The sequence below is a fragment of the Microcebus murinus genome, chromosome 4 (genome assembly GCF_040939455.1).
Source record: "Microcebus murinus isolate Inina chromosome 4, M.murinus_Inina_mat1.0, whole genome shotgun sequence".
Taxonomy (NCBI): domain Eukaryota; kingdom Metazoa; phylum Chordata; class Mammalia; order Primates; family Cheirogaleidae; genus Microcebus; species Microcebus murinus.
The window spans coordinates 52,210,410-52,223,425 of NC_134107.1; the positions used below are offsets into that span (position 1 = coordinate 52,210,410).

Sequence of the window (13,016 nt, forward strand, 5' to 3'; positions counted from 1 at the left end):
GTAGGCTTAGAAACAGAAACAAAATATACAAATCATTGCATTAGATGGAAAAGATACTATTTTTAAATGAAGTTTTAGATTAACTAGTTATTAATAAGGAAGAAAATTTTAATATTAATTTTTCATTGTAATTGAAGATGCAGCAATACATACGTATCATTTGAACTTAAATACAAATCGTGAAGCCACTTTCAGTTTCTTATTTGACCTCTACACATTATAGCATATATCAAAGAAAATATTGAAATGATATTGTATAAATTTACATTAAAATTAAATTCAGATTTACACAAAAATGTTTTATATGAAGAGTTAAATATTTTTAGAAAAGCTATTCCCCAAGAATCATCAGCTCTAGATGTACTAAAACAGATCCAATAACAGATCCAATCACAGTTGTGTCAGTAAAAAGATCCTTCCAAAAATGAAAAATTATCAAAAATTGTTTGTCACCTTTCATTTGGCAAGAACAACTGATGTCCCTTCAATTATATTGATTGAAAATGAAGATCCTAAAAGTTTTAATTTTGATGACCTTTTTGATTCTTTGCAGCAAAATGACTTACAGAAATGATTTTGCAGAAAAATATGCCAGAAAAATCTTATGATCAATGGAGATATCACATCAATAGAGTATTCTTATTCCTTGCCTAAAATTATGACACCAAAATATTATCTTTTTGACGTCTGTAAATTTATCTTTTGACTCATGTTATGCCTATTATGTTTTATAATAAAACATTTTTATAGGAAAACATATTTTTAGTATTTTTTTCTTTTTTTGAGACAGAGTCTCGCTTTGTTGCCTAGGCTAGAGTGAGTGCCGTGGTGTCAGCCTAGCTCACAGCAACCTCAAACTCCTGGGCTCAAGCGATCCTCCTGCCTCAGCCTCCCGAGTAGCTGGGACTACAGGCATGCGCCACCATGCCCGGCTAATTTTTTCTATATATATTAGTTGGCCAATTAATTTCTTTCTATTTATAGTAGAGACGGGTCTCGCTCTTGCTCAGGTTTCGAACTCCTGACCTCGAGCAATCCGCCCGCCTCTGCCTCCCAGAGAGCTAGGATTACAGGCGTGGGCCACCACGCCGGGCCAACTATTGTCATTTTGAAGGAAACATTTATTGGAAGGATTTTTAACCTTCTGTAAGCAAAAGAGAATGTTGGTGCAGGTTTAGAAGCATTGAAGAAATAAATGGAATCCTGGCATTTATACAAAGATAGCATTAACTTTGTAAATAAAATAATCATTTATTATTTAGGCTCCTGAGAGGATTCCACCCTACCTACCTATCTTTCACCCTCCTTATTGAAAGGATAACCTAATGGGAGGCTTATAGAAAAGTAAATAGGAATATCTTTTAACTGTAAATAATAGGAACTCAATTCAAATAAACCACAATGAGATATCACTTCACATCCATTAGGATGGCTACTATTAGAAAAATGGAAAATAACAAGTATTAGTGAGGATATGGAGAAATTGGAACTATTGTGCTGGTGGGAATATGAAATGGTATAGTTGCTAAGGTAAGCAATATGGCAGTTCCTTAAAAAATTAAAATTAGCCAGGCATAGTGATTCACGCCTGTAATCCTAGCACTCTGGGAGGCCGAGGTGGGCAGATTGCTTGAGGTCAGGTGTTCGAAACCAGCCTGAGCAAGAGCGAGACCCAGTCTCTACTAAAAAAAATAGAAAGAAATTAATTGACCAACTAAAAATATACATACAAAAAATTAGCTGGGCATGGTGGTGCATGCCTGTAGTCCCAGCTACTCTGGAGGCTGAGGCAGTAGGATCGCTTGAGCCCAGGAGATTGAGGTTGCTGTGAGCTAGGCTGATGCCACGGCACCCACTCTAGCCTGGGCAACAAAGTGAGACTCTGTCTCTAAAAAAAAAAAAAAAAAATTAAAATTAGAATTACCATATGATCCAACAGTTCCACTTCAGGGTATAAGCCAAAAAAAATTGAAAGCAGGGACACTAACAGCTATTTGTACATCTATATTCATAGCAGCATTATTCACAATAACCAAAAGTGGAAGCAACTCAAGTATTAATTGACAGAATAATGAATAAGCAAAATGTGGCATATACGTAAAATGGAATATTATTTAGCCTAAAAAAGAAGGAAATTCTAATGTGCTACAACATGGATGAACCCTGACAACATTATGCTAAGTTAAATAAGCCAGTTACAAACACTGTATTATTCCACTCATATGGGATACTTAGAGTCATCAAATTCATAGAAATAGGAAGTACAATGGTGGTTGCCAGGTGGAGTGGGGTGAGAGAATGGGGAATTATTGTACAATGGAAACAGGTTTCAGTTTTACAAGATTAAAAAAGTTCTGGAGATGAATGGTAGTAATAGCTGCACAACAATGTGAAGGTACTTAGAGTCATTGAACCATACACTTAAAAATGGTTAAAATGTCAACACCTAAGTGGACATATAGGAGTAACATTTATCGGGTGTCAGGAGAATGGGAGGGGGGAGGAGGAGATGGGTATATACAACCACAATGAGTAAGATGTGCAACATTTGGGGGATGGACACACTTGAGGCTCTTACAGGGGGGGGGAGCATGGGCAATATGTGTAGCCTTAACACTTGTACCCCCATAATACGCTAAAATAAAAGAAAAAAAATACCAAAAAAAATGGTTAAAATGGTAAATTTTATGTTGTCTATAATTTACCACAATTAAAAAAAAATAACCCCACTCATGCAAAAATTAGGAAGTGTACTGGCATGTGTAACTGGAGGTCCCGAGGTAGAGTGTCTCCCGGCTTCTCGGTGTTTCTCTTGGCTCACCCTCTTTTTTGCCACAGTTTCTCATCCAGCACAACCATATCCCAAGGAAGACGAGAGCCCATCCATTCCAGCCTTGCAAGCAAGAGCCTGAGATTCACTCCCATTGGAATGTTGTCATGTGCTCATCCCTCAACCAATGACTGTTGCTGGGGGAATGGAATGAAAGATATTGATTGCCTTAAGCCTGAAGTTAGGGATGGGGCAGCTTCCCTCCTAAGGACATTACCCTACCTGGGGTAGGGTTAATATCTGTTAGGAAGGGGGTTGAAGCATATGGGGATGGTAGCTACCAGAACAATTTACTACCTCGTATCCAGCTCAAACATACTGGAAAGGTTTTCCAGGAGACACAGAGGCCATCCATGGAGGAGAAATTAATGTGTGTGCAAGAGCAGATGGTTTTCCTGTCTGTGTTAGTTCTTAGGACCTGCTAACCTGAAGACTCAGGTATTTTCATGCATGACTCATTGCTTTTTGGGGGGGACATCTCAGTAAACATATTTTTCCTTAGGGCATAGTGATATTTATCAATCAAGATGTCGCATTTCATTTTTTCAAATATTTGTTGAGGCACTTCTTCAAGTGTTTCAGGCAAAGGAAACAAGGTGAGCAAAAGAAGAGAAGGGGGAAAATGACAAACTGCTAGTACAAATAGTTTGATGTCGCTGGAGTGTAGTCTGGGTGAAGGGGTAGTGGGAGAGAAGGCTAGAAAGATAGAATGGGATCAGATTATAAAGGTCTTTGGCTAGGCAGTGCTTGTTTCAACTTATTGATGTAAAACATACATACAGTAAAGTGCATGAAGTCCATTAAATTTAAGCCAACATTCCAACAAATTTTACATATGTGTAAACCCATATAATCACCATGCAGATCAAAATCTAGAACATTTTCAGCATTCCAGAAGGTTTCTTCATGCTCCTTCCCAGTCAATACTCTCTCTGGAGGAAACTACTATTCTGGCCTCTATCACTATTAATTAGTTCTACTTGTTCTTAAATTTCATTGAAACGGAATTATACAATATGTACAAAAAGCCAGGTATGTATTGTATCTGGCTTCTTTCGCTCAACATAATGTCCATGAGATGCCTCTGTGTTGTTGCATGCATCAGAGTTTGTTCATTTTCTAGTTGATGGACATTTGGGTTATTTCCAGTTTGTGCTAGTGTAAACACAGCTGTTAGGAACATTCTTTTATGCATCTTTTGGTGAACTCATTTCTCTTGGGTATATACCTAGAAGTGGGTAGGCGTGTTCTGCATTAGTAGATACCGCCCACGGTTCTCCAGAGTGATTGTACCAAGGGGGTGGGATTTTTAGCCTGAGGAAGACCGGGAGTGATGCAAGAAAATTTACATTTTACTCTGGCAACCACTGCGTTAGATGTACTGAGGGGGGATGAGAGTCTAGACAGGGACGCCAGTAAGGAATCGCAGCCTGCATGCAACATGCAGGTGAGGGATGCTGAGGCCTGAGCTCAGGCAACAAGCATGGAGGAAGAGGATGGTTTTGAGAGATGGTGGGGAGGTAGAACTGACATGATTGTTTGGATGTGGTGGGAAGGGAAAGAATGGAGTCCCAGATGACTGCCAGGCCTCTGACTTCGTGTCAGCAGAATGATGGTGCCCTTCTCCAAAAGAGATAGCACTTGAGAAAGAGCGGGTTTGAGGAAGAAGATGAGCTCCATTTTGAACACGTTGAATCTGGGGGTGGTATCCAGTGGGCAATTGGATACATGGGACTGAAGCTAAGGGGACAAAGCGAGGCTGGAGATTTATAATATGGCATTGAGCAAATCAGCGAACCATCCAGAGAGAGGGTATAGAAGGAGCATTCCAGGAAGATGATCGAGAAGTTTCCTGAGAGGCGAGAGGAAAGCCAGGAACTCACCTGCTGTGATGAAACCGAGGGGAGGGAGAGTTTCCACAAGGAGGAAGTAGTCAACACCTCCAAGGCTGCTCAGGAGCCAAGAAGGACGGGCACTGAAAGGTGTCCGGTGAGTGCAGAGTTGAACCTAGTCATACATAGTTCAGGGGCACCCAGAGTCTCCGACTTCTGGTCTTTCTTCAGTCTTGCCAGAAGCCCATGCCAGTGAGACTGGGCTGGCTGACCTGCCTCCCCGCTCAGGCCTGGTTCATGGCCTCTCAGCCTGGAGGGAGGGAGGGAGATTCAGCCTCCGCCCAGGGACGGTGCCTTTGGCCGTTCTGAGAAGTTTCTGGGGACCTCAGCAGGACAACAGAGGGCAGACAGCAGCTAGTACAGGACCAACCAAGTCCCTCCTGACACTAGAAACATTGAAAACATTGACATTTGGACACAATTTTCCCCTGGAGCCTTTCCCCTATGGAAATTCCCAGTTGTAAACCATATTGAGTTTAATCTCAAGTGTCAGAAGGGTTGCCCAGGAGTCTAGGAGCCGACCAGCTGAAAGCACATTTGTATGGAAGTCAGGGCAAACAAAATAGGATTCAGAACATTTTTTGAGATCTGCGCCAGTGGTGAACTTTTCCGGGAAACATGACAAAAACTGACTCTCTTAGGCAAAAAAGCACTGAGCCTTATCATTATTAATTTGCATTCTTAAAAAAAATTTGCATTCTTACTGAAATACAAAGTTAGGGAAACGATGAAGGGAAAGAACAGTACATGTCTTATTTCTTTACCGGGCACAAGGAGGCTGGAGGAGGCTCCCCCTAGAGTTTAATGGGCAGCTTTATGTATTTATATGCTTTGACTGGAGCTAAAGAGGTCTGTGCCACACAATGGGCAGTTTCTAGTTGGATTTTAAAAGAAATAACTTTGATCATTTCAAAAGCAATGAAGCCTGATGCAGTGGAGAGAAAAGAAGGCGGTAATTTATGGCTACCATTAAGGACACAAAGACAAAGGCGGAGAGAACGGTTCACTAAGTGAAGATTTACAAATGTGTAAAAACCATCCTTATGACTAGAAATAGCTGAGTGTCTCTCTCAGCACCAAACAAAAGGGGGTGGGAGGGAGGAGCAACAGAAAAAGGGGATGCAACCTGCCTGCCTTCCCTGGGGATGAAAAGGTCAAAAGAAAAACAACCATAGGAAAGTTATTTTCTCAGACAGCTCCATCAAGCAGCAGCTGTGGCAGCACCCCGAAGAGGCAGTCTCAGACGGCCCATGGCCTGCAAGGGGCGGGGTGCTGATGGTTTGTTAGAAAGGTGGGAGCTCTGGGTGGTGGATAGGCCACAAGAAGATGTAAGTGCTTTTGTGCATGAGCTAGGTGGGGATTTTTTGTGACAGTTATTTTGTTTCTGATCACCAAAGAATGATATGCATATTTGTATACACACACACGTATACAGTCACAGGAGAAAATTGAATAAATACAGAGAATCTCAATGAAGAACATTAATATCCCTGAGTTATGATGCTTGGTTGCATTGAGGAATTGTTACTACCTTTGTTCCTGGAGTGATGCTGAGTGCAGTGGGCTCCAGCCATCTGTGCCTGAGGTGGTATGAGAAGCCCCCGTGCATGTGTTCCCCTGCAAGGACTATCTTGGTTGGAGGGCCAGCAGCAGACACTGCCTATATCTGTAGCTGGCCAGACCTGATGTTTATGAGTTCAGGTGGCCACAGATGCCACGTGTGCCCCAGGCAAAATTGGGGCTGTGTCTTGTCCCTGGTGGCTCACCCTTGACCTCTAGCCCCCTTTCCCTTCACCGTTCAGGCTGCCCTAAAGATACATATAATTGGTTTCTAGTGATTCTGGGCCCAGCAGTGTGCCCAGAGGGACAGCTTCAGTGTGCCTCACAGTGGGACACATGGGCCAGTGCCCTCAGACGGCTGTGGGATAGGGGACCACAGAGGGCCTGAGTGGGCAGTTTGGAGAAGGATGTAGAACATGTCTGGGGTGAGCAGAGACGCTGGGGTCACCCTCTCCACTCATAGCTCTTTTCCTGAATTGGTGTGTCTGAGGGTCAGAAACATGTGGAAATCACCCCACTCCCACCTCCCAAGTGGAAAGCCCCAAGATGACTTTGGGGTTTGGGGACTATGCAGGACCTTTTCTGGGTGCCCTGTGCCTGAATATTTCAGCCTCAAAGGGCTGTTTGTGCTCACCAGAGGGACCGGGTCAAGTTAAGGCTGAAACAGACAGAGGACCGAGGCTCTCGGAGAGCTGGAGCGGAGCGGAACGCGGGACCAGTGGGTTTGGTGCGGGGCACCACGCTGCCCGCCCGCGCCAGGCTGACAGCCGCCCTCGGGCCGCCGCGGCCGCGCCCCCCTGCGCCCGGGGCCGGGGAGGGGGAAGGGAGGGGGCCGGGCAGGGCGGCACTGCCCCCGCGCCGCCCGCGCTGGCCGGGGAGGACCGTGTGAAAATGAGGCTGGGGCTCGCGGGGCGGGCGGGGCCGGGCCGGGGGTGTCAGAGCGCGGCGGGCAGGGCGCCCGCACACACCTCCCCGAGCCGCCGCCGCGCTCGGCGCCCGCGCTCCGCCGCCTCTGCCCGCAGCTGCCGCGCCATCCATGGGGCTCGCGGGCCGCGGGTGTCCTGGGGCGGCCCGGGCGCTGCTGCTGCTGCTGCCGCTGCTGCTGGCGGCGGCCGTCCCGCCCGGCCGGGGCCGCGCCGCGGGGCCGCCGGAGGGTGAGTGTCCGGCCGCGGGGCGCACCTGGCGCGGCGCGTTGGCGCGGGCGGGGCAGGCTCCGGGAAGGGTGTGCTGGTCCCCTCGCGGGGTCCCCCAAGCCGGGCGGGCGGGTCCGGGGGCTTGGTGGCTGGAGCTCCCCGTGGCCCCCGCTCCCCTGGGGCCCTCACCCGCCGGCCAGGCCAAGGCGCCACCACCGCTTGGGCCAAAGGCCCAGGGCCTGAGTCCCGCAGCCCCGACTCGACCGGGAGCTGCTGACAGTTCCCGCCCCGGTCCCGGCCGCCCTGGGTGCCCCGAGAGCGCCCGCTAGTCCGACTCTGGCCAGCAGAGCAGGGAGGAGGGTCCTGACCGGGCCGCGGGGTCCAGCTCCTCATTGTGTGGATGGGGAGTCTGAGAGGGGCCGGGGCACATCCGTGAGGCCATGGCAGCTTTGCCCCCTTCTTTTTGGGGGGACCTGGAAGTTCTCCTGCGTGCTTGAGAGTCGGCTCCGGAGACCATCTGCGAACCAGTGGCTGTTTGAGGATCTGGGAATACGCTTAAGCAGCAACAAGCCTATGTTTTCAGCAGCCATAGATAGGAACTCTGGACGTTCTGTGCGAACTGGACTTGCAGTACTTTCAAAACTCTTTAGTTTTTAATTGCCATCCTGGAGTGGTGTCACCTCAGGAAATACTGCTGCCTAGGCGGGTTTCCAGGTTGGGAGGACGGGTGGGGCTGAGGTCAGTGGGGACCCCATTCCTACTTTGGACCATCTGAAAGCTCAGGATGGTGTTTGCTCAGAACCCAGAGCAAGCTTTCCCCACGGACCCTAAACCCTTAGGAGGCTGACAGACAGCTGCTCGACTTTCAGAGCTTTTTCTGCCATCCTGTTTGCAGCAGGCATTTACTATTGCCGACTCACATGCCAGGCACTGCGCTGGCTTGGCATCAGGGACACAGACTTGGTCTGTTGTCAAGACGTTGTCTAGTGGAGAGACGGGCAGGAAAATAGACAATAACAACCCTGAATGGTACATGCTATGAAAGGACATAAATGTGGGAGCACATCATGGGGGACACCCACGCTGGGGGGCACGGCAGGCTTCCTGGAGAAGGTGGATTTGAGCTGAGTCTCGAAGGCCAGTAGGCGGTGGTGGGGGTAATTCCAGTTAAAGAGTACTGGCTGCATCTGGAAACTGGGGCCTGGAGACAGTACGGTTCATTCTAGAGCTCCCAAGCAGTTTTAGCTTGTGAGGAGTGAAGTGGGCTAGGCTGGTGGGGGATGATCCTAGACAGGGGCCAAGGCTGGATCATACATGGCTTGGGGCTGCATCCTAGGTGCTTGCTGTGCTCTTTTGCAGATGTGGACGAGTGTGCCCAAGGGCTAGATGACTGCCATGCTGATGCCCTGTGTCAGAACACACCCGCCTCTTACAAGTGCTCCTGCAAGCCTGGCTACCAAGGGGAGGGCAGGCAGTGTGAGGGTAAGTGACTTGGGGACCATGTCAGGGGTCAGCAGAGAAGCTCCCACCTCCTTAGTTCTTATAGTGGCCACTCATGTTGGTAAAATTGTTGTTCCCTAACTCCCCATCCCCTCACCTCCCCCTACTCCCGAATCATGTCACCCACTCTCTGAAAGGCATTTCAGATCCTTAAAGGATCTGAATATTAGGTCTTCCCCAGAGCTGACCATAGTTTTATCTGGCTCTGAAATGTCAATTTGTCTAGCTTCCAGAAAAGAAAAGAGGTGCTTTAGTATCTTTTGGTCCCACTCAGAGCCATGCCGATCAGGAGAGCCATGCCTGCCAGAGCAGGGCTGATCCTGCACCTCCTTGGGGCAGTTTGTACCCTTCTCTGAAGTCTGAATGCTGGAGTCCTGCCCTCCCCTGCAGGCATAGAAGGCTCCAGCCTGTCCATGGCTTTGGCAATGTGACAAACATTATCACAATGTTTGGCATTGTGATCTGCCAAGCTTTAGAGCTACACCAAGGAACTGCCTCATTTAGAGCTACAGGTTCACCCCGGAGACGTGTGTGTAGAGGAATATTTTAGCTTCTAGGACTCCAGATCTGGGAGCCTGAAGTCTGGACTCTGCCATTTTATGTTGTGAGCTAAGTGTCATGAACTCTGAAGTTCAGGACTAGCCAGAGACTGGGAACTCACAGAAGGAGACTGTTCCTGGGGATAGAAATCATGGCACACTGGAGTTGGCAGGATTATTCAGGGATCTCCAGGCCAATCTCATTCTTCATTTCACAGATGGGGACTCTGAGGCCCAGGGAACTTGTGGCCAGGATCACATAATTAGCCTGCTGGTGAATAAAAGTCAGATCTCTACCCTAGCTCTGTCCCTAGCCCCACATTTCTCATATTCACTCAACACCCTGCTGTCCCTCTTTGGCTGGGTGAGAAGTCCTACTATCTATAGTCATCCTGTACAGGAAGAAGTTTAAAATTGATGTGGAACATTGAACTCATCTCCACAAGTCCTTCCTTGCCTCTGGACCCAACCTTCACAAACATGTTGATGGCCCCTTTCATTTTGACAAAACTCTTTATACCTTGGGCTTAATTCCAGTAGGAAATGATCTTCTGAATGCTTCTGAATACTTGCAGGGCCTGAACTCACCTATTGAGTAAGAAAGTCCCTTCCAAGTCCCTTTCCACTTTGAAAAACACATTAACTTCTTTAGATCAGGAGGACAGTTTTTAATAAACATCTATTCTGGTGCCATTTAATGGCCTAGTATTATACCCTAATGTTTCAAACTAATCTGTTTCATGTTGTGGCCTCTGAGTGATAAATATTCTTGGTATTGGAACAGTGTATAATGTCCAGTGGTGCCTGGTACATGGTAGACACTCAAATAAACCTTCTTGGTTTTGACTAGATGACTGTATAAGATAGGCTTAGTCACTAGCACCTTGACACAAAGTCTTTTCCAATAAATAGACAAACACACAAATGAAATATCTAGATATAGAACATGCAGATGACCAAGCAAACAGGTGACTGTCAGATGCTTTTGTAATATTATAGCAATGGCCTAATTCCGCTCCCCTCCCCCATCTCCTTGTCTTCTTAGCACAACTGAGACAAGCTGGGATTTTTAAAATGAACTTTGTTAAAAGGAAGACCAAAAGAAAATACAGACAGCAAATATCAATAACAGATGGGATTATAATAGGCAAGTTTGGATCGGGTGACACCCCTTGGGAAATCAGGAAGCTGTCCTTTGTGCAGAAGGAACAAAGCTCCTGCTTCTTGCATCAGAAGAGGCGTGCTCCTGGTCAGGTTCATAGCAAATAGAGTTGGTGGGCCATCCATGAACCCCTTGTGCTTCGCCATGTTCATGTTTGCCCAGAGACAGGCAGCCATCTCTTTCTGTCTGCCCTATGTCATGGGAGCCCAAAAGACTATTTCTCCCGGAAACATCTCTCTGCACACCCTCTCTGTTTTTAAACATTCTGTTTGCAGTACTGGAATTCATACATGTTGGTACCTTGCTTGGGTTAAAAACTGTTCACTTCTTTACCATGTGGATAATCCATGTCCTCCAATTGCTGTATACTATCTGGGGGCACAAAACCATGCCACTGATAAAGTACATCTTTAGTAAATGATGTTAAATGACAAGTGGCAAGAATTTCCTTACTCTTAGCTTTTGAGGTTGCTATATTACAAATGAAATGGAATTGCTAACAGTTTATAGTTGAAAAGTATGCTATTTAGTTTAAAATAACTAATAATTGACTGGCATTTCTCCTTTTATATACTTAAATATATTTTTAAATAATATATGATTTTTGTTATAAAAAGTCAAACAATCAAAAAATGTATAAAATAAAAAATTAAGTTGCCTATCTCTTTATCCACAGACAGTCATTGTTACCAGTGAGCATATATCCTTTGTACTGTCATTTTAAACTAAAACTCAAGAAGGAGTTGATATTTTAAATACCTGTGCTATTTATAATGCTAGTAAGTAAGGATATCCCTGTTTAGTTTGGATTTTTTCACACAGGAATCCAGAAATGGAAATTTTCTTTTAATAAAGAAGAGGAGAGGAAATAAAGATTATAAGGATTCAAAGATTTAAGTCCTTTATCTGTGTTTCTTGGCCCATTAATTTTGAATCCTCTTGGGACCAACCCATGGTATCATTTATGTTGTGATTACTGCCAGCCTTACTGCTTATAATTAAGTTCAAGGATGATTTGCCCAGAGTTGCCAGAATTTTATCCTTTGTAAAGGTTCCTCTTGCCAAAATGTTGGAGAAATGAAAGTATGAACTCTGAATAAGTAGTTTTTAAAATAATGTGATTCAGAAGTAGCTTTAGATAATGTTTTATCCTAACTAATCTTTGCTTATATCCCAGACTTGGGGGGGGGCATGTCACAGTAGTTAATATTCATTGTATAGTCCTTACTTTTCAGTTTAAGAAACTGAGTCAAGTTTAACACGGACGAATCTAAAGTTGGCCTTTGTATAAGGAGCTGTGTTTTTCTTTTTTAAAAACTTTTTATTTTGAAATAATTTTAGACTGCAGAAAAGTTGCAAAGATGATGCAGAGTTTGTATGTGTATATGCCCTTCATGCATCTTACTCTAATGTTAGCAACTTACACAACCATAGCAAAGTTATCAAAACCAGGAAATTAGCATTGGCGCAATACTATTAACTAAACTATAGACTTTATTCAGATTTAACCCGTTTTTACCTACTGCTCTTTTTCTGTTCCAGAATCCAATTCAAGGCCCCACATTATATTTAGCTGTCATCTCTCTCTCTCTCTCTTTTTTTTTTTTTCTTTTGAGACAGTCTCACTTTGTTGCCCAGGCTAGAGTGAATGCCGTGGCGTCAGCCTAGCTCACAGCAACCTCAATCTCCTGGGCTCAAGCAATCCTACTGCCTCAGCCTCCTGAGTAGCTGGGACTACAGGCATGTGCCACCATGCCTGGCTAATTTTTTGTATATATATTTTTAGTTGATCAATTAATTTCTTTCTATTTTTAGTAGAGACAGGGTCTCGCTCTTGCTTAGGCTGGTTTCGAATTCCTGCCTTCGAGCAATCTGCCCTTCTCGGCCTCCTAGAGTGCTAGGATTACAGGTGTGAGCCACCGTCCCAGGCCTGTCATACCTCTTTTATCTCCTCCAATCCGTGACAGTTCCTCAGTCTATCCTTGTCTTTCGTGACATTGACACTTTTGATGAGTACTGCTCACTTTGTTTGTCTTATGTTTTCTCATGATAAGAACTGAAATGATAAGAGAGTGTCTTGTGTTTGTTTTCTCATGATAAGATTGAGGTTATACATTTTTGGCAAGACTACCACAAATGTGCCGGTGTGTCCTTCTCAGTGTATCACATCGGGGCCACGTGATGTCAACATGTCCCATTCCTGGTGATGTTAACCTCGATTACCTGAATAAGTTGGTGTTTGCTGGGTTTCTCCACTGCAAAGTTACTATTTTTTTTCCTTTTGCCATAGATACATATTTTAGGCGAGATACTTTGAGACCATACCTGTTTATCCTCAAATCTTTGCTCACTGATGTTAGCATCCAGCTGTGGATCTTGCCTGAAATAATTATTACTGTG

The 13,016-nt window shown here is 45.3% G+C and overlaps 1 protein-coding gene across 4 annotated transcripts in view; it reads left to right on the top strand.

Annotated features, from left to right (window-relative positions):
- The first annotated feature begins 7,234 nt into the window (after positions 1-7,234).
- SCUBE2 (signal peptide, CUB domain and EGF like domain containing 2) overlaps positions 7,235-13,016 on the top strand; it is a 64,475-nt gene continuing 58,693 nt past the window's right edge. For 3 of the 4 annotated variants that reach the window (XM_012784000.2, XM_012784001.2, XM_076002191.1), the window contains exons 1-2: positions 7,235-7,436; positions 8,775-8,897. In XM_012784000.2, the coding sequence (XP_012639454.2) occupies positions 7,319-7,436; positions 8,775-8,897 (241 nt within the window). In that variant the 5' untranslated portion in view covers positions 7,235-7,318. The remainder of the gene's footprint in view (positions 7,437-8,774; positions 8,898-13,016) is intronic. The other variant, XM_012784004.2, reaches the window with a different exon arrangement.